We start from the raw sequence: 21,843 nt of genomic DNA on the forward strand, positions 1-21,843 counted from the left end.
AACAAGTGATGATCAACTACTTCAATAAAAAAAAATCACCAAGGCAGGAAGAACACTATGCTCTGTGTCCCTGATTGTTCCTCTTTTTTTAGACCACCTCCGCTGGGAACAGAGTGCCCCACACCCTGCAAGTAAACCGCAGGACACTCACCCTCCAGAGAAGGACTGCTGAGACATCAGTGTGTTGTGACCGTCGTACATGTCAATGGCACGCAGGTCTTGCAAATGGTGGTTGGAGTCAGCCAAGCTGCGCACAGAGGGGGCACGGGAACTGCGTTCCATCATTCCTGCATAGGAGTTCCCGGCCTGAGAAGCCTGGACCGTGCCATAGGTGCCAGTGCTAAGGCGGGAGCGGTTGTTGCTCTGGAAGCGCTGCAAGGTGCGCATGGCTGGCGCGCGGATGACAGGCCTGTTCTGCGGTGCCTCCACACCATCCATCCAGTCGATGGGCCCCTTCATGCCTGCATTGGAGCCGGCGCTCATCTGCCTTTCAAAGGTGTAGGATCTACTGAAGCCGCCACCTGCCCGGTTTTTGTAGAGAGCTGCCTGGGCCAGTGGATCCAGCTGCTCAGACACAATGCTGTAGTGGTCATCCACACCCCCAGGACTGCCTGGCCCATCTGCCAGGCGCAGGGAGCGCAGGGACATGGTGTCATAGTTCTGATGCCCCCGGTAGTTCCGCTCGTGAAAAGACCTGGGGCGGGGGGCAGTGCCGGCAGACTGAGACATTGTGTAATTTGGGCTATAAGCCAGGCCCTTTGGCCCAACGCCATTGCTGATGGAGGCCATTCTCTTGTTGGGTCTGAGGTCCACCGCTGAGCGAGAGGACCAGCTAGTAGTTTTCATGGTGCTGTAACCTTTCTTTCCAGCTGGTGGTTGGTACAGCTACAATGGGAGGAAAGAAGGGAGTGCAATGTTTATTTTCAAAAGGAGATAGACTCTTCTATCAAATGAAATAATGCAGAGTATTTGGTTTGTCCTGCAAATGCCACACCCCAGCGGCAAGGTCAAGTGGGGTCTTTCCATACCACCCATTTATTTGCCCTTGATGGGCACCATCCTCAGTGAACTGGCAGGCCACATTCTGCTCTCAGTTAACAGCCATGCTGCTCTGCACAGAATCTTAAAAGCTGGCAGAGCTGGCTCTGACACCGTCACTGGGATATTTTACTGAAACAATCGCTGCAAGATTGCATAGTACCATGGGGACTAGTTTTACAAAAGCAGGGAGGGCAAAAGTGGGAATTAGATTCCTTTAACACTGGTGGTAATCATCACGACAGTCATCATCACCCACAATCGCAGTTCATTAGCAATCAATAGGCAGCAGAAAGAGCTGGGTTTTTGAACTTACAGAGCTTTTGGGGGCTGTGCCATTTGTCTGGGATCTGGAGCTGTAGTGCTGCTGCAGAGTGCTGCCTTGGCCATTGGTGGAGTTTCCGCCTGCAGGACAAGAATACATTGAGCTCACTTAGCAAGGACAGTATTGCTTTGTTTGGCAAACAGTCCAACAGTTGGGGCAGCAGGACAGCAACTGGCTGGAGCTGACAAAACTTGGAAGGAGAAATACAACATGCATGAAAATATCAGACTTTACCCTTCAAATTCTAGAGGTCTGGATTCTGGGTCCATGGCTGACCTCAGTTTCTATGTTAATCAAAACAAGTGTCTTGGCTTCAATTACTCCCATGTTATGTTTCCCAGTCAATCCTGGAAACTAGTTTATACTGCTCCACGGTTGGTTGTTCTAGCCTAATATTGTCCCCTCAGATTGGAAACAGTTCTCCAGGGTCCCAGGCACAGGTCCTTCTCAACCCTGAAATGAGAGATCCTGTTAACTGGAAATGCCACAGGCTTACCCTAGGTGTCATGATTCCAGAATGACCAGGACACCAAAATAGAGACTATAGCATCACCGGCCTAGGAGCTGTTGTGATTGCAGTGTCCCGTGCACAGCGGAATGATGAGGAGTACGTGCACATACTCTAAGTTGCTTTATTTACATTTCAAAGCTGGTAGGTTACAGAAAAACATCTTGCCTCTGCCGGAGCAGAGAAAGCATCCTCTCTCCTCTAAAGCACGGAGAGAACACACTGAGAAAAACAGGAAACCAGTGTACGTCACATCCAGTCTCCTTTCCCGTGGGAAAACCCAACAGCACAGACTGTGGAATGTAAACACCTGTCTCGTGACAAGCACTTCGCTGCACAGTGAAGGAAGCAGAAACCAACAGGAGCTACATCAGGTTCCTGACTCTGTCTTCAATGCTGGTTCAGGGAACCACTGAAGTCCATCTCATACAACATGAGATGGAGCCACAAATGGAATCTTCCCCAGGGCCAATGGAACTGAGTGCCTCTCATACTAGCTGGAATGCGGAGTTAACCAGGGCTATTGACTGTCTGGCTCCGAAGCGCCCTCTCCGATTGCATGGAGCCCGGACAGCCCCGTGGTTTTCCCCGGAGCTGAGGGTGATGAAACAATCATTGAGACGGCTAGAGCGCCGGTGGCGGAAAACTCATTCTGAATCAGACCGGACACGGGTTAGAGCTCAACGTCGAGCCTACCAAGTGGCAATGGCGACGGCGAAGAGGGCCTTCTTCACCGCCTCCATTGCATCTGCAGAAAACAGCAGCAGGAGACTTTTTCAGGTGGTTCGCAATCTATCAGAACCACCTGTACCACCGGGGCCTGGTAGGGACCCCAAGATCTCCTGCAATGCTTTTGCAAAGTTTTTTGCAGATAAAATCGCTCAGATTCAGAAGGAGGTAGACTCCACCGTGGGAGCAGGGCCAGGGCGGGAGAGTGCTAGAGTTCTGTCTGGTCCTGTTACATGGGATCAATTCCAATCTGTTACCTCCGAGGATGTGGACAGGCTGCTTGGACGAGTGAAACCGACCACCTGTCTCTTTGATCCTTGCCCATCCTGGCTGATAAAAGCGAGCCGGGAAGGGCTGGGCGATGGGATCTGCGGGGTGGTGAATGCTTCCCTCTGTGAGGGAGCCTTTCCAGACCCGCTGAAAGAGGCGGTCATTAAACCGCTTCTTAAAAAAACATCTTTAGACCCGGCCAATTTGGCCAACTATCGCCCAGTCTCAAATCTGCCATTCTTGGGCAAGGTGATTGAGCGGGTGGTTGCTGAACAACTCCAAGCACGCCTGGAGGAAACGGACCATTTGGATCCCTTCCAATCGGGATTCAGGCCTCACCATGGGACTGAAACTGCCTTGGTCGCGCTGGTTGATGATCTCCGGCGGGCTAGGGACAAAGGTGAGAGCTGTTTCCTAGTTCTGCTGGATCTCTCAGCGGCCTTTGACACCATCGACCATAACATCCTTCTGGACCGTCTAGAGGGGCTGGGAGCTAGGGGCACTGTTATACAGTGGTTCCGCTCCTTCCTCCTGGGCCGTGTCCAGAAGGTGGTGGTGGGGGGTGAGTGTTCAGACCCCTGGGCTCTCACTTGTGGGGTGCCTCAGGGTTCTGTCCTCTCCCCCATGCTTTTTAATATCTATATGAAGCCGCTGGGAGAGATCATCAGGGGGTTTGGACTGGGTGTTCATCAGTATGCAGATGACACCCAGCTCTACCTCTCCTTTAAATCAGAACCAGTGAAGGCGGTGAAGGTCCTGTGTGAGTGCCTGGAGGCGGTTGGAGGTTGGATGGCGGCTAACAGATTGAGGTTGAATCCTGACAAGACAGAAGTACTGTTTTTGGGGGACAGGAGGCGGGCAGGTGTGGAGGATTCCCTGGTCCTGAATGGGGTAACGGTGCCCCTGAAGGACCAGGTGCGCAGCCTGGGAGTCATTTTGGACTCACAGCTGTCCATGGAGGCGCAGATTAACTCTGTGTCCAGGGCAGCTGTCTACCAGCTCCACCTGGTACGCAGGCTAAGACCCTACCTCCCCGCGGACTGTCTCGCCAGAGTGGTGCATGCTCTAGTTATCTCACGCTTGGACTACTGCAATGCGCTCTACGTGGGGCTACCTTTGAAGGTGACCCGGAAACTGCAATTAATCCAGAATGCGGCAGCTAGACTGGTGACTGGGAGTGGCCGCCGGGACCACATAACACCGGTTCTGAGAGATCTGCATTGGCTCCCAGTACGTTTCCGAGCACGATTCAAAGTGTTGGTGCTGACCTTTAAAGCCCTAAACGGCCTCGGTCCTGTATACCTGAAGGAGCGTCTCCACCCCCATCGTTCAGCCCGGACACTGAGATCCAGCGCCGAGGGCCTTCTGGCGGTTCCCTCATTGCGAGAAGTGAGGCTACAGGGAACCAGACAGAGGGCCTTCTCGGTAGTGGCGCCCGCCCTGTGGAACGCCCTCCCATCAGATGTCAAAGAGATAAAGAATTACCTGACGTTCAGAAGACATCTTAAGGCAGCCCTGTTCAGGGATGTTTTTAATATGTAATGCTGTATTGTTTTTAATACTGATTGGGAGCCGCCCAGAGTGGCTGGGGAAACTCAGCCAGATGGGCGGGGTATAAATAATAAATTATTATTATTATTATTATTATTACTAGCTTGCCAGTCTAATGGCAAAGAGTGTGTGCCAGGTAGGAAGCTATAGAGTGCAGGAGAAGTCCCAGTCCTCAGGCCAGGGGGTGGGCCTTCATAGCAGGAGGAGCCTAAGAGAGGTGACTGGAGGCAGAGGCTCAAATTTTTAATTCCAGCTCTGGTTTGAGCAAGTTGCTCAACTAAGAGCTCTTCTTGCTACATGGGCTCCTCCAGAAGAGGATAGTAGTGGACACTGCACATAGAAGTTATGGTTCCTGGAAATAAAGGCAGAGGTACATCAAGAAGAATCCACCTAATCCAGCATTCTTTTTCTAGCTGAAAACTTGTAAGCAAGACATAGCATGATGTCTATGCTATTTGTCCACCAGAAACCACTATCCTCCATCTATATTTGGGAGATTCAATGTCACAGCCATGGCTTCCTGCAATATATATCTTAGACCATGCAGCCTGTGTGATGAAAGACCATGGTGGCTGTCTATGACACAGTTCCATACCTTATGGCAGCCCAGGGAATTCAGAGAAGTGGAAGCCATCAGACCTTTGACCTTATGAATCCTCCACCACACGGGGACTGGCCTTACTCAGGATTTTATTTACCTTCAGAACCCTGTACTAACTTCTTAAGCAATGTCACCTCTTTAGTCCTAGGCATTCTGGTTGGGAAACAGTTGATTATGTATCTGGATTACCTTATCTTTTTTCTCACCTACCCAGGCCTTTGCCAAGTGACGTTATATGCACCAAATTGTTCTTTCCTGGGTGCTTTTGGGATTGCATCCTTGGTTTATCTAACCAATGTCCTTTAAGGACCTTGCTCTCACTATGATCTATATTTCATTCCTATTGATAACTCATTTCTGGGGACACTACAGTTACTCAGAAGTGTGGAATATGTTTTCTGCAGTTACACAGAGGAACTTTAGGCCAACCTAACTTTGTACATCTCAGGGATGAACCCTGTCATTAGAAACAGATCCTAGGAATGAACCCTGGCAGAAATTAAATCCTAGCACTAACTTGAGCATTGATAAATGCTGAGTAGCACAGGGCTATTTACTGCTTGATAGATTCCTGGATATGAAAGCTTCTGTTAATTCAGTCTAAAATTACACTGGCCTCCATTTCACTCCACTGCATGAAACTGTTGACTCAGTTGGTTATCTATTATCACCCTTAAATGCTTGTTGGCATCATGACTGCATAGCCAATTATCCAATAACTTGTCAAGGGTCTCTGACCTGAACCTAATTTTAAAGCTATCCCTCATTGCCCTTGCAATGTCCCTCTTGTCCACCATATGTTCCTAGTCATTTGGATTTGCCTGCAGCCAAGCCTTATATAGCTCGGAGAGGCCATCCATTGTAGCGCCTGCCAAAACCATAGCAAAAAGCTCGCAAACACATCGAGGTGTCCCACACTTTCTGGAGTGTAAATTACTGTTACAAAAATGTCCTTTATTTCAGAACCTCCTTGTTTTCCACAAGACAACTGTCTAGCTTCCACTCTTTGAGCTTGTCAGTTCTTCCAAAGACACCTTCATCCTCTACAAAGGCTCAAAGATTTTCAAAAAGAACACAAGGGCATAATAAGTACCTTGCTGGTTCAGATCAAAGGTCTACCTAGCCAGTCCATCATTCTGCCTCAGAATGTGGGCAGCCAGGTGTCTCTGACAAACTCACTAGACAAAAAAATGGCAACAATCATACTCTTCAGTTCGTTTCCAAACAGCTGGTATTCACATAAACTAGGGATGCAGCCTCAAAACATGGGAATCAGTTTTGCAATCATGGGTAACAGCTATCAAAAGTAAGCTAAGCTTGAACTCATCACCATACTCGTGGTAATTCATACCATTAGTTAATGAACTACTCTATGAATAAGTACTTTTTCTTCATCCTAGACCAAATACTTCCTTGAGCAACTTTGTGTTCTGTTCTTATGAGAGAAGGTAGACAATTTCTCTCTCTCCATAATAATAATAATAATAATAATAATAATAATAATAATAATAATAATAATAATAATTTATTATTTGTACCCCGCCCATCTGGCTGGGTTTCCCCAGCCACTCTGGGCAGCTTCCAACAGAGATGAAAAATACACTAAAATGTCACATATTAAAAACTTCCCTGAACAGGGCTGCCTTCAGATGTCTTCTGAATGTCAGGTAGTTGTCCATCGCCTTGACATCCGATGGGAGGGCATTCCACAGGGCGGGCGCCACCACCGAGAAGGCCCTCTGCCTGGTTCCCTGCAACTTGGCCTCTCGCAGTGAGGGAACCGCCAGAAGGCCCTCGGAGTTGGACCTCAGTGTCCGGGCAGAACGATGGGGGAGGAGACGCTCCTTCAGATATACTGGACCGAGGCCATTTAGGGCTTTAAAGGTCAGCACCAACACTTTGAATTGTGCTCGGAAACGTACTGGGAGCCAATGTAGGTCTTTCAAGACCGGTGTTATATGGTCTCAGCGGCCGCTCCCAGTCACCAGTCTAGCTGCCGCATTCTGGATTAGTTGTAGTTTCCATTCTCTTCACATCATTCACGATTGTATAAACTTTAGCTTGTGCCCTCTGAGTTGTCTATTTTCTAAGCCAAGTAAAGTATTATTTCATTTTTATAGGACTCTTGACTTCCCCAATTATCTCTCTCATGTCAGCTTGTTTTGTCTTTGCTTGACCCTCATTTAGAGGTTTCCATCTTCCATTTTAAATTCATAAGACTTAGATATGAGTTATCCTCCATCTTACTGCATTTGGCTCTTCCCTTTCCTGTCATCCATTTATTTGTGGTGGTTTTCTGATGCTCTTTTAATCAGATTGTAATAGCATGGTGGTTCACATTCCACCTACGCATGAATTCCTGGATAATATCCCAGAACACACTGTACTGGGATCTGGCACAGTGCCTTCTGGGTAATGACACCTCCATTCACTTTTTGGGAAGAAAGTGGAAATGGCTACACATTTTGGAAAGATGATATATTCATCCATTATGATTAGAAAACATTAGCGTGGTGATTATCAAAGGTGCCCTTGTTCAGAGGTGTATGCCTCCTAGGGCTACTGCAAGGTAGAAGGGGGAAATGAAAATGGCAGGGAATTGTACTGGCTTTGCACTTGTTAGAGGCCCAGATGGGACATAACACTAAGCCAAACCATGACTTAGAGCAGGCATCCCCAACCTTCAGCCCTCCAGATGTTTTGGACTACAATTCCCATCATCCCTGACCACTGGTCCTGTTAGCTAGGGATCATGGGAGTTGTAGGCCAAAACATCCCAGCTGTGTCACACACCATCCTTGATCACAGGTCATATTGTGGGTGAGAGAAAAGGAAAGACCAGGACATTAGCACCGCTATCAGCACTGAACAAGTTTGCATCGGCAATGTTAGTAGAGGAAACCTCCAAAGCAAAGGCACTTGCTTCCTGTGCCCTTCGCAAAAGAGACCCTATAGTCATAGTTTACAACTCAAGTGCCAAAGAACAGTGTGGGAAATGGCTTTGGAGCTGTCCTCTCACTTTCTTATCTGCAAAATGCTTGGTTTTCTTCTTGCTTGGCTGCACTGGTTCTCCTTTCCGACAAACAGTAATGCAAGACAATCCCACAGAGGGGCTAGCTAATAAGCTTCAGCTCCTTGTGTTCCCTCTCCATTAACTTTCTCCACTCCTTCTTTCCCAGGCATCCTTTCATTTTGTATAAATATTAAAACACTTTTTAAATGGTTGCTTAACAAAGGCCCTTTTTAGAAAGCTGTAACCTGGCACAGTTCCTGGATAGCTGAAGGGAGTTGACCAGCTATCAGCGCAGCCATAATGCTACTGAGTGATTGTATTTCAGAAGCTGCAGAGTCATCGGGAGAGACCTGAGCCAAAATCCAGCAAGTAGAATGTTTTTGGTGGGCTCAGATTTTGTTCTGAGCCAATGTTTAATGTTTTTTCTCAGAACCATCTGACTGCTTTTGCGGCTGTGAGGGAGGAGATACGCACAGCAGTATCCCATATCCATTTTAGAAGAATCTGGAGAAGATAACAACTTAACTCAGAAGAAGTGTAAAACATGGTTTACCGCTAAACTTGAATGAACAAAACCTTATTTTGACTGATGTTTGAACCAGACCAAGAAACAAGTCTTAACCCCTATGGGCAAGTTTACACTAGCAGTTTTTGGGATGATACCATATGAGATGCACCCCTAAGACTGGAAATATTGTGCATTCCCCGGGGACAGAACACCATTGGTGTGTGTGTGTGTGTGTGTGTGTGGTGGTTGTTTTTTAAAGCTAGAGAACAGTTTTTGCTCCTAAGACATGCTGTACTCTTAAGTGCTTGGCATAGAACACACTAACTAGCTAGCTGTACTATTGCAACATCAAGTTATACTGACACAGTAAATATGCTAGTGAACAAGCTTAGAGAAGTAGTATTATTTACTGCTTAAAAACAGCACCATGGACTGGTTTAAAAGATCTATGGTAGTTCAAAACATCAAAAGAAAACCTATACAAATGGTCACTATGCACAGCTCCAGAAGAGGGAGGAAAAAGTTGCCAAGCAAGAAACACCATTTATGTGAAGCCTGTCACTTAACTCAGAGGTCACAAACACAATGCCCATGAGAACCAATATGCCCACCAGTTCCTTCTATGACACCCTCAAAAGGTATCAGTAAATATCCCCTCAAAAACCCATAATGTATGAGGGACTATTTGCTCTTATTGCTCATTTCCTGATTGCACCAGCTTGGTCTGTCCTATATTCTCCCACAGGAGCCATTTTATGTTCTGTCACACCCCCATGGCAGCCATTTTGTGACTGGCACCCGCAGCCCTAAACCCTTTGTTCTTTTTAAAGAATACCATTTTCATACATTAATCCCTTATTACGCTTTCCTTTCTCTCTCTGTGTTCTCCAACACACTCTCTCTCTCTCTCTCTCTCTCTCTCTCACACACACACACACACACACACACACAGAGTTTATGTTTAGTGTATATGAGATCATAATATGGACAATTTCCTCAACCAAGGAACAGCTGCTAGAATGGGACTCCTAAAACCAGTGGGAGAAACAAAAGGGGTGTCTAGAATTCAGGTGTCAAATCATAGCATACAAAACACCACAAAGAATCACCATTTATTTACACTACAAAGGGGAAATGGTGCTGGAAAGGATAAAGAAACACAGCATAATTAAGGAAACTACTGTGCCTATCTTGTGTAATGCACCAATGATTAAAGGTGTAGATTTTGTAAAAGCTTAATGAAGCTGTAGTGAGAGAAAAATATGTACCTGCAACACTAGAGGACCTTCTCCTGAAAGAGAATTTTCCAAATAGGATACTTCAGTATCTAGCAAATACCTTTGACAAACTAGACTGCTACACTGACTAGATTTATCACACCCTTTGGGAGATTTTGTTTTCAGCCCTTACCATTTGGAATTGCGAATGCTTCCTAGATTTTTTAAACAAAGATGACAGAAGTCCTGAGAGAGATAAAAGGAGTAATTGTCTTCCTGAATGACATTCTAATACAGAGTACATCAGTGGAAGAAAGACCATGACAAAACACTGGTCATTGTCAGGAATAAGATCCATTAATCTGGACTCAATATAAACAAGGAGAAATGCATTTTTCATCAAGGTGAAGTTGAATTACTTGGACAACTAATCACACAACATGGGACAAAGCCATGCCTAGAGATGGTAAATGCCATCAAAGAACTGAAAGCACTGAAGGCTACAGAACTGGGACAATTTCTGGGAATGCTGAACTATCTTTCTAGGATGATATTTGTACAATACTTCAAAAGATAAACAACCACTACACTGATTATTGAAATCCACTACTTCCTGGTTTTGTGGATCAGTTCTACGCATCTTTAAAAATATAAATGAGATAATCGCCAGTCTTAGTTTTAGGATGCCATAAGCCTACAATGGGTAGCACTGATGCAAAAAACTACAGCTTTAGAAGGAGTGCTATTACAATTGCATGGTTCAAAATGCATGCCAGTCACATTCTGCTCTAGAACTCCAACCAGAGCAGAAAAAAATATTATGAAAAAAATTGAGAATTTTTTTGCTAGTGTTTGGGCATGCAAAAACTTTTACGGATACCTATGTGATCTGTCTTATTTCATATTCACAGACCATAATCCCTTTGTGACCTTGATTAAAGAAAAAACCATGTAGCAGAATATATTACAAGAAAACAATTGATCATAGCAGACACCTTGTCACAAAGTCCCACAAGAGCCTGATTATATTCTGCTGAGAGTGAACATGGAATACTTAACAGAAACTGATATCTTCTTCCTATCACTGAGAAGGTGCAATCACCAAAAGCAAACACTTGGGCTTGCATAGTAGAACTAACAGCAATGTTACTGTCACGACTACTACTTACTCTGAGTTATTTGGAAGCTGTCAAGGTAAATGACCGAAGACCTGAACTATCAAGTAGTTTAACAGCACTGATGTACTGGTTGTTTATTTAAATAAGGAAGGGATGTTGTGTGGATAGTGTCATTCTCTGGTTTGGTCAATAGGTGGCATTGTACTTAGTTAAATCTTCAAGAGTTTCCTTTGTTGGTTCTGTTCTTGTTGGAGACAATGATGTTCTTATCTAGCTGCCTGACTGGGAAGCCCTCTAAGCCTTCCATGACATGTGATAACAAATCTATTTAGAGTAATGCTTATACAAATCAAAACTAATTATTATGTGCAAAGACGAAACCAAACCAAAGGAGTTGCTATGGGAGTGAAAAAAGGGTTGTGCAAACTAACCTTGCATGTCTCCATGTTATACTAATTAATTCATTACTTAGAAACATATGAGGTCAGCACTTAAAGAATGTGTGAACCTTCCTAAGTGTTGCACCACAATAAAGACACCCTCAGTTTTTCCTCCTCTGAAAGAAATTGTCCTCTTACCGTAAAATGTAAGTAAAGTGGGGGAATCTCTCTTCATACCAGAAGATTAGGAAACTAGGTCTGTTTCTGCAGAGGCTTTCAACTTATTAAGCTAAACAAGATAAGCTTTATAGAGGAAATGCGGTGCTCAGAGTGAAAATTCCTCCCATTTTACTGAACAGCTGCATGTGTAGTTATCAAACATGACCCTAAGTTAAAAGAATAATCATTTAGGAGCTGTTTGCCAAATAAATCCAATGACAGATGAGGCTGATTTTCCAGCAGAGGAGGAGACACAAACCAGGCTGAAAACCGCAAATAAAATCTGAGCATTTCTCATTAATGCAGGCACACCTCATTTATTGTGCTTTGCTTTATTATGCTTCACAGATATTGCTCCTTACAAGGATGCAGGTGCAGCTGCAGGCAGCCCAGCCATATCCAAGAGAAGAAATTGCCCTGCTACCACCCTTCTTCTGGCTACAGGAGTGGAGCTGGCTAGTGCTGAAGCTGGGCTTTTCCCCTCCTGCCCCTGATGACGGGGGCAGAGGGGGGGACCTGGCTTAGTAGCCTACAGCATAGAGAAAACATAACTTTTATATGCACTAGAAAACAAAACAAAAAAATGTGTGACTTGCTTTAATGCAATATTTGCTTTATTGTGCTGGCCTAGAACCAAATCCATAATATCTCCGAGGTACATCTGTATCTCCTTCCTTCTCTGTGGCATTCTTTGTTTTGCAGCTACTTTTTAGCTCAAGGGGCTGGCTTAGAGCAGGATGGGAAACCTGTGGCCCTCCAGATATTGTTTGACTGTGTAGCAAGACACCCCACTGTATACTTTATATGTGGAGGACCAGATTTTATTTCTCACTTATTCACTTTCTAACCACCAAATATTAGCATTGGTAAACTGTATAGTTCTGATAACTATATCCCAGAAGCTATGGTATGATAGATGTGGTACAAAACCATCTAGACACTCTTTTATAATTAAATATATTTATTTATTATAAATATAGAGGCATAATAATGCGAGTTTTATACTTCAGTTTGTTACTATTGCTTTAAGACATACTTATATTTGATCTAATAAGGTTCCTGTATCTTTACATAACAGTTATAAAGGTTTACATAAGGCTGACTGGTAAAACTTAGTTCCTAACCCTATTTAACTTAATACTGCTTAGTCTTTCTTCCCAGTCAATCTCACTACCAAGTCCTTTGAGACAGGCTTGCAGGCAGTTCTCACTCTGGACAGCTCCAGAAGCTCCTTGCTGAATTCCCCTCATTCCTTAATGCCCTTATATGGCCTCATTGCCAATCTTCAGTTTATGTAGTGATCCAGCTCTTTGGGGGCAGACTATCTTTCCAGCATGGATAGCCTCTAGCCTGTCTTCCACCTGCTTCAACTCCCCCCCCCTCTTCATCTTTGCCCCCTGTTCTTCACCCCTCATCATTTGTCAGCTTCAACAGTAGTAGAATAGACCTATTTATTTCCCAGCCAGCCTATTCTTCAATGAATCAGATTTGATTCATTAAATCCCTCCCTCCTCATCAGCCCACTTTCCCCATCCAATAAGTGACCAATAAATTCTGCCCAATATGCCAATCAGAAATGTAGTTTTCCAGTTGCAGGAAAATGGGATGGCTTATTCCTCAGTAATGGCCATATCTTTCTGGTTTTACATGAATATTTTTATTTGTTATGTCTGTGTCTCATTCTTCCTCCAAGCTGCTCAAGGAAGTATACTTGGGAGGTTGATTGGTTTATCCTTGCATCACCACCATGAGGAAGGTTAAGTCCATGCATATAGCTAAGCAGTGATGTAAACCCAGATCTCCCCAGTCACAAAGGTCAGCTACATATTATGTGCATAATCTGCTATTGGATCACTTGTTATTTAAAAGACAAAATGTAGATGGGGGAGGGCTGTCAATTTATTTGAAGCAGAGTATATGCATACGACTTTCCTCCTGCACTGTTTTCCTGAAATTATCTCCCCAAGCAAGAGGGAAAGTGCCTATATTTTCCCCCATGCAGGGCAAGTGCAGCTGTGTGAAAGATTTTGATCAGGAAAAAAGTGCAAGGAGAGACGTATAAAAATACACATCTCATGTACTGCTCCAAAGAAATAGGCAACCTTCCCCACCCACACCCCTTGTTCCTGTGCCCCCATTTTAAAAAATTGGGAGATCATGATAGCTGGCTCCAAGCCTAGAGATCGATCTAGCCACACTACACCACACTGGTTCTGACTGGTGTTAACAGCCTTTTTTCTTTTCAATGAACATCCTTTCCAAAGCAACCTTCTGTACTGAAAAAGTTTTCTTATGCCCAATATACAAGATACAGATACAGCAGAGATGGAGGTAGTAGAGAGTGCTATGGATCAACACGGGGGCAGATTTACAAAGTTATGAAGGAGCCCAGAGCTGACATGGCACAATGCAGGCTAGTGTTTCCCCGCAAATCTGAGGTTTTTATTTTAGAAATCTGTAAGAAATCATGGAGTATGTTTACTATTTTTTATGTTATCATGATTTTTAAAGGATTTGTTGCAACACAGTATTTTAATTTATAAACCACTCTGTATAACTTATATAAAGGTAGGGAATAGATAGGGGGGGAAGTTAATAAACAAATGAACAAAAGAGCCCTTGTGAGCATATGTAGGCTTGGCAGTGGGGAGGGCGAACTAATTATGTAAGCAAATATTCCACCTACAAGTTAGTGTAGAACTCACTATATGATTGATTAGAGTAGGCTAAGCGCCATTTGGATAAGCCAACAATTTGTGCTACCAAAAACTAAAGGGAATTTAGTACAACAGGGGGAAAATCAGGTACACTTGCAGGCCCAAGCAGGATTCAACATGTTGTGAAACTTTCAGCTGACAAAGGAGAAGCAGCATGGGATGACAGGTCAGAAACTACTATATGGAAGAGAGTCTCCTAGCTTGTGGGAGGTGGGAAGAAGAGAAGATGTTGTGTGTATCACATTATGGCTTCACTGCATGGTGTGTTCATGGCTCCCACAAACAGGGTAGCTGAAAAAACAATCCGGCAGACGTATTCGACTCAGTTTCCAGTAAAAGCCTTACCTATTATTCTTGAACATACGTGATAACTTTAAAGCACATTCAGAGCACATTCTTTCTCTCAAACAGTTCTCGGCACTGTAGTCTACCCCTCACAAAATCACAGAATTACAATTCCCAGCAGCCCTTAAAAACCCACAGTGCACAGAATTATTTGAGCTGGCGGTGGGTGGGGGATGTGCTTCAAATGTAGTATCCACACTTTGCATTCTGAAATCCTGTACTGGATAGTGGAGCAGCTGCTTTCACAGATTTTGTTTTTATACATTTTTTACTTCCGTAGCATACTCATAGAAATAACAATGACAACAAGTATTTAGCAACACTGTGTCCCTGGCGCTCAGGTATCCTTTACAATCCTGTCACCCTTGTTGTAAGTGACTTCCTAATGAAAAGTTAATGTGGAGATGTGAGGAGATAATTCATTCATGCCAAAACAGGTGAAATACCCACTTATCATCAGTAAGTACACACTGCCACACAAATGATAACACCAGGGGCAAAGTATAATTTACACAGCCTTCAGAGGGAGAGTTTGAGTTTCACCCCACTCTTGCTAGTTCTATTTGGTGTGTCCAGCTGCCTGAAGAGACTGAGAGAGCAAATCCCAACACAGAAGCTGCATTCCCCTTAGAGGCCATTCATATACGGTATGTTATTTCCCCCAGCTCTCATGGTCATTTTTATTGCTCAAACAAGTGACCTTGAAAATAAATCAACTGCCATGTAGTAAAGGATTTGGAAGGTTGAATCCATCCAAACAAGTCATTCTACAGTCACTGAAAAGCCCCAAGTGAGTTTATGGCGTTTGTTGGTTGATGGTGCCCATCACCTGCAACTTTTCCATGCCTTTCACTAAGCATGAATGGAGAACAAGGCTAGTTTGTGACTGCCTTGCAGTGGAAGTAGTCGTGGGGTGGTGCAGAATTCTGAATACCTTTGCAATTCTTTGTTTACTTCACCAAGTACAAGTCATTTTATTATGGTCAATTACCAGTATCAAGGCAAAAACACAAATACTCAGAGATAGCGAGTTGTTCTGGGTCAAATCCGATATTCCCGCTGAGGGTTCTGCAATTGGTTCAGAGAGTCTGCCTCTGTATTCTTCCTCTGCCCTATCCTCCGCCAACCCCAGGCAAAGAATACCTCCAGTTGCCAACAAATACTTGTGTCATGCACTTAAAATTATCATCACCCCAAAATGTACCACAGCATCAGCACATGACCAGTATTGTTATTAGTAGAATTTGGCAGGATGCAAGGAATTTTGCGGTGATGTGATAAACGAGCTGGTAATTTTTTATTATTTTGAATTTTCTTTATTTATCATATGTTTCACTGTATTTGCATATAGTGTTGCATGCCGCCTTGACATTTTATATGTGTGGGCGGTATATTTCCCCCCCAAAAAAATACGTAAATAAACTCTATCCTTCCATCTGCTGGGTCCAAGTTCCCTGAGATTTTAATTTTAGCTCCATTGTGCAACAAAGCCTAGGCATTGCCTCATCTTGCCGTACTGCAAAAAGCCTGTTTGGATCAGCTCGCACAAAGCACACACATGCTAAATTAACTAGGAGTGGAGATAGAAGAAACATTTTTAGAGCAGTTGGGTTAGTTTGGAAATGCCCTCACTGCTCTCAGCCCCATCTCTCTCCTCTCCAAGGTCAAGCACTTTATATAAAAAAAAACTAGTTCTGCTAGTTTGCAGCAGAAGCCAACGGCATATAGTGTTAAGCGGACAGCACCCATGACAACACCAAAAGCAAAACCAAACCCTATCCCCAGAGCAGCATTATGCTTCTTCTTTTAAAGTTTCCTTTCTTCTTTTAATGAATACATCAAAGATTAATGGGTAAACATACATGTATGACGCTTTGAAAATTAGAACAAAAGGGGAGAGTCCAGATGACACACAGAGGAGGGAAGGGACAAAACTGAGAACTAAGACAGCACTTGATGTTGTAAGTTTACCCACCAGCCATTTCAGTAGCAAAGCCAGGAGACACTGGACTCGTCCTTTGGCAGAGGAACCTGCCCATGTGATCCACTGTGAAACCTGTTTTAATAAAGCACCCACCTTCCACTTCAGTGTCAGCCTTTAGTTACCCTGGAGTCTATACATGATGGCCAGCACTTCCTTTGCCCTGTAACAGTGGTGTAAAAATCAGTCCTACTGGGTAAAGTGCCCCACTCCAACTGAAGTGAGAGCCTGCTGCATTGCTTTCACAGAATGGATAGCTGTTCCAGAATGAATGACTATGAAGTAGTTACTGAACAATTAAATAAGCTGCTTTATTTAATATACCTTATGAATATACGGCCCTAGCTCTGAATCCCCCAGGAGTTGCAGCTATATGGGTTTTAAACTGACCCACTTGTTAAGCAGTTGGACACGTTGAGATATGGTCTTGTGTTCATCCCTCCCCATTTCTTTCAGCCAGCCAAAGATTCAGATAACAGAGGTAAATTGTTCTTGAAGTGTCTGCCTTTGATCTGCAGACTTAATCTGTTGCAGAGGAGAAGAGAGCACTTATTCGTGTGTGTGTGTGTGTGTGTGTGCAGTGAGTGTGTGCAGCTTACAATTTTTTCATCTGCCAGATTTGAACTCTCTCACCACTTATTGCTAACTATGGATAGAATTCTTATTTTGGAACTGAATCTAAGACTGTGCACATATTACAGGCTTAAAACACAGCTAGGGTGTTATTTTTCCTCAATTAAGATTGGAGCCAGTTCCGGGGGGGGGGGGCACAGAATACATGGAATACTTCGTAAGAGAGATACAGGAGAGATCTGGATTGTGGCTAATATCGTGTGTCCACTGTTTCTCAAACCAGCGGTGGGAGCACACTGGATGCAGAGCAAAAGGGAGTATGTACACAGCCAAAAATCTCTGCTCAGTATATACTTGAGCAAATCACTGTTTTTCAAGCTTCAGTTCCCCCATCTGCAACAAGGCCACAGTAAGTACCTACCCTTTAGGACTGTTGTGAGGGCAAAGCAACAACAGAGCTAAAATTGGCACAGATTATAATTGCTTCCAGGCATTGCCACGTTACGACAAGTGTTGAACTGTGTGAAAAGTGGTTGCTATGCTGTACACCCCTCTCTTTCATATTCCTTTTAAGACTTCTAGAGCTACTTGTGCTTTAATGCAAAAAGAGTTCTTCTGTGTTGGGAGTACAAGGATAGGAGCCAAGGGTTCTTACACATGTAATCACCCCCGGATGTTTTATTTATTTATTATGCACTTTGAAAGGCAAGCTATGCCTCTTAATAGGTAAATTGTACTGAAATCAACACAGCTTAGTTTTTGAATGATGCATTGGATCAGGATGTAGAAGCATTACATATTTTATACATTTGTAAGGCTAACAAACAATAGCAGCACTAGCAAAAGCTAAGCCCTTTTCCCTCTTGGGGAGGAGTCATTGGTAGATTCAGATAATTAACCCTGGATGAATCTCCTGCTAGGGTTCTCCTCATTGTTTCAAGGGAGACTTGAGGCAGCACAAAACTAGACTTCTTCTGATCTCAGCTGTTAAATGAAGCAGGTGTAATGTAAACATTCAGATGCCACTACTGCCCCTCTCCTTGTAGCAGCTACTATGCCACCATGCATGCTATCACTTTGGAAAATAAAATGTCAGGTGTTAGGAAGTACTGAAGAAGAGGCCACCAATCATAAATTTTAGAATTGGGGATGGGTGTCATGGTCAGCTCCGGCTGAAAAAAAAGCCCTGCATTCTACACACATTACAGATGTTTAGGATGAGGGTGCTCTGGCTAAAAGCAAGTGGCTTGTCTAAGGTCACCTAATGAGTTTGAGGCAAAGATTAGATTTAACTGCAGAGTCTAGATTTAACTGTAGACTTCTTCGGTCTGCAACGCTACCCCAGCTCTCATATCTGTGTGTACACACAGCCCTGCAATCCATCCATTATGAGGAACTTGGGTCCAGATGTCTCCACAACCAGTTTCAGTTCAGCCTTGTACATTGTGGTCCCCATTGTCCCAGTCAATTGGACACTTACAGCAGCTTGCCCAAGACAGTACTCAGATGCATTGTCAAATGTGTTGGCAGGGGGAACCCTAGAGCTAACCGAACATGGATGTTGTAGGTCAGAGGGGCTGAGATGTACATAGGAGAAATACAAATCTGTGTTATGTCTGCCTCTGGCTATAGCAGACATTTTTATGAGCATTCCAGCAACCATAATGATGCATATCTGTATGCAGTTCTCTCCCTCCCTTTCCTATTCTGCTGCTTTCTTTATCATGTATGGTGTCTGACTAAAAAGGAAGTATGAATTATGTACAGCTGTCACTCTTCCTCTGTCTGGAATGCATCCCACCATTGCCCCTCCTAGTTTCTCCAGCTCAGAAACAGGCTGAAGCAGTTCTCAACAAGCTCGAGTGGTTGACTTTGCAAGCAAACAGCGCTTGGACCTTCACCTGACATACCCTCTTATAGCCTCCAATGCCTTAACCACCACCACAATCCAGCAACTGCCCACCAGCAGGCCTACATTTGAACTCCTGAATGCATGAAAAGGGAACTTTGGAATGTTGCACATGGGTGGAGAGAGGTACCTAAAAGTAAGAGGTAGGGGCCTCTCTGTCACTTGCCTACAGTTTACGACACCGTTGCAGGCCCCCATCACAGAAAAAAAGCAAAGTTTTCTTCCCAAGTTAAAATTTGTAATATTCAGTAAATTGTATAATAACCTGTCCCAAGAGCTGCCAATGGAACCTCCACTCACAAAGGTGGTTGTTGCCATGGGGAAAGTGAGGTGAAGGTGTCACTTTTTGCTCAGGCTATTTCCAATGGAAAAAGAATTGGCACCAATGGGAGATTTTTTTTCTTATTATAAAGAAGTCGAAGGGGTTGCCATGTTAAGTCTCTTGCAGTGAAAACAATCAAATAATCTTGAGGCACCTTAAAGATGAGTAACATTTATAATGGCTTTCGTAGACTTAAGCTTGCATCTTCAGATGCATTTAATGAAGTGGCCTTGGGTCAGTGGAAGCCTCTGCCACAACCACAAGACTCTTTGATCGTTTTTCATTGGGCATGGAATGCTGTTGGACGGGGCTGAGGGACAGGATGGGAAAGCCTGTGGGTGGGGAATTAAGTCAAGTATTTCAAAGAGCATGGCTGGTTGCCTAGAACACTGAAGGAGGAGCACTCCATACTGCAACATTTTGTTCCAGGTCCAAAACATTTTCCAGCCATTTAATGGTGCCCACTAAATCCTTGTGGAATGCCTCAAGGAAAGAAACAAAGAGTTGGAAATACATTGTTTTGTTACACTGAAAAGAGGGAGGAAAATGAGATCACATGAAAATGAAATGCAATATATACAGACTGTGAGAACTGCATTAAAATTTTAAATCAGTCATAGGCAAACTCGGCTCTCCAGGACCAGTGGTCAGGGATGATGGGAATTATAGTCTCAAAACATATGGAGGGCCGAGTTTGCCTATACCTGTTTTAAATGAATCTAAAATAACAACAGTGGCAATTCAACAAGTAGTGTTAATGATATACAAACATGCTAGCATTGGTAAGTCAATTATCCACCTACATGTGTTAAGACTACATTCAGGCACAGATGATAGAAATGAATTTCTGGATGTTATGCATACCAAATTGGTTATATTTCTCAGTTTAAAAAACCCAGAAGTTTGGCTATGTGTTCATTCTGCAGAGCTTCCAAACATTAAAAAAAACCCAATAATAAAGCAAAAGCTTCATATAAAAGGGCATGGCTTTGATGTGAAAAAAATGAGCTGTTTGCCACTTATTATCTGGGTTTTTTAAAAAATTGACTAGAGGTGTGCTTTTGTACAGGCATTGCAAGGCAAGGGAGCGTTCAGTCTATAAAGGCTAAGGGAAGACGGCAACAAAGCCAATCAGCCCAAGAAGCAGACACTTGAAAAAAGAAGTAGCAGAATAATGATCGCTATGACCAGGGCGAGGCCCTGCTGTTGCAGGAGGAGAGGCGGCAGCACGCACATGAGACAGCACACAATGAAAAGAGTCACAGCAGGAGGGACGATCATAATCTGTCCTAAAAGCAATTTTTAAAAAGGGACTGCCAATTTTATTTTGCCATTGCAAAGATCTGAAGATTGCTGGGGAAAGACTTGTGTGGTAAAAATGTAAGTGCCTATTATTAACTTTTATATATTCCACATCTCTAAAATTGTGCTAGATTACGAAGTAACCAGAGGCATATGTGCTGAAGAAGAAAAACGCCACCATGAATAACAAGGTGCCATATTTGAACAAAGGGAGAAGGCCAGGAGAGTTCACTTCCCTTTGTCCATATGAGCCCCCTAGGGTAGCTTTTTGCCAACCTGGTGTCCTCCGTATGATGTTGGGACCACAACTCCCATCAGCCCCAGCCAGCACAGCTGGGAGTTGGAGTCTGACAAAATCTGGAGGGCGCCAGATTGGCACAGGCTGCCCTAGGATGAGGCACGTTTTGGCCATTGTTATTCAGTAGCTTCTTGCCTGTGAAATTTGATAGGCATGGCTGGGAGAGCTGGCAGGATGTTCCAGCTCTGATTACAGTCATGCCTCTTCTACTGCACCTCTCATCTCCCCTGCAGCAGCTTCTACCCCACTTTGCTCAGCCCCTTCTCCTGTCTCTATCACTGTTGCCACCACCGCCAGGCTTCAAGGTTTCTACAGATGCATACAACATCTGCTCTCACTTCCCTAGGGCAGGCGCACCATGGTTAGACTGTGCTTCTCCCTAAATAGATTGGATCAGCTCTAGAGAGTGCCAGTGCCACCTTCTACCTGAAGGAGGGGAAGAGATGGGAAAGAGCAGAGGAGGGGAGGGGAGAGAAAACGCCCCCAGTTACCCCTCATCTTCTGCACCAGAGTCAGGGCACCTCAACTCCATCACTGATGAGAGGAGGGAAGAGGATGTTTTGCAGGACTTCGACTTTCCATTCTGGGTATGGTAAAATTTGCAATAGCTCATTCAGACCTGTAGGATCGGTGTAACTGTGGGCACATCTGCACTCAAGTTACAAAGATCCTATAGATCTGGATGAGACACTGCAAATTTCACCATACCCAGACTGGATGTCTAAGATCACTTCAGTTTACTGTGTCCACAAGAAATGCATATGCACCCTGCACCTTGTTTTAAGGTACTTCTGTTTGATGCTGTTGCTTCTCAAACCGGCTCCACACTGATTGGGGTCCTTAAGCTGTCCCTAATTTGTCTCTACCCAAGGTGTGAGCACCTTTTAATGTGAACACACCCTTATGGCACAAGTTTAAC

The 21,843-nt window shown here is 44.1% G+C and overlaps 1 protein-coding gene across 2 annotated transcripts in view; it reads right to left on the minus strand.

The window, feature by feature from the left end:
* Positions 1-21,843, minus strand: part of PKP3 (plakophilin 3) — a 72,045-nt gene that overhangs the window by 18,490 nt on the left and 31,712 nt on the right. For both annotated transcript variants that reach the window (XM_081875439.1, XM_081875438.1), the window contains 2 exons: positions 1,355-1,443; positions 152-885 (listed from right to left, as the gene is read on the minus strand). In XM_081875439.1, the coding sequence (XP_081731565.1) occupies positions 152-885; positions 1,355-1,443 (823 nt within the window). The remainder of the gene's footprint in view (positions 1-151; positions 886-1,354; positions 1,444-21,843) is intronic.

Source organism: Podarcis erhardii, assembly GCF_964252035.2.
Source record: "Podarcis erhardii genome assembly, chromosome: 1".
Lineage (NCBI taxonomy): Eukaryota > Metazoa > Chordata > Lepidosauria > Squamata > Lacertidae > Podarcis > Podarcis erhardii.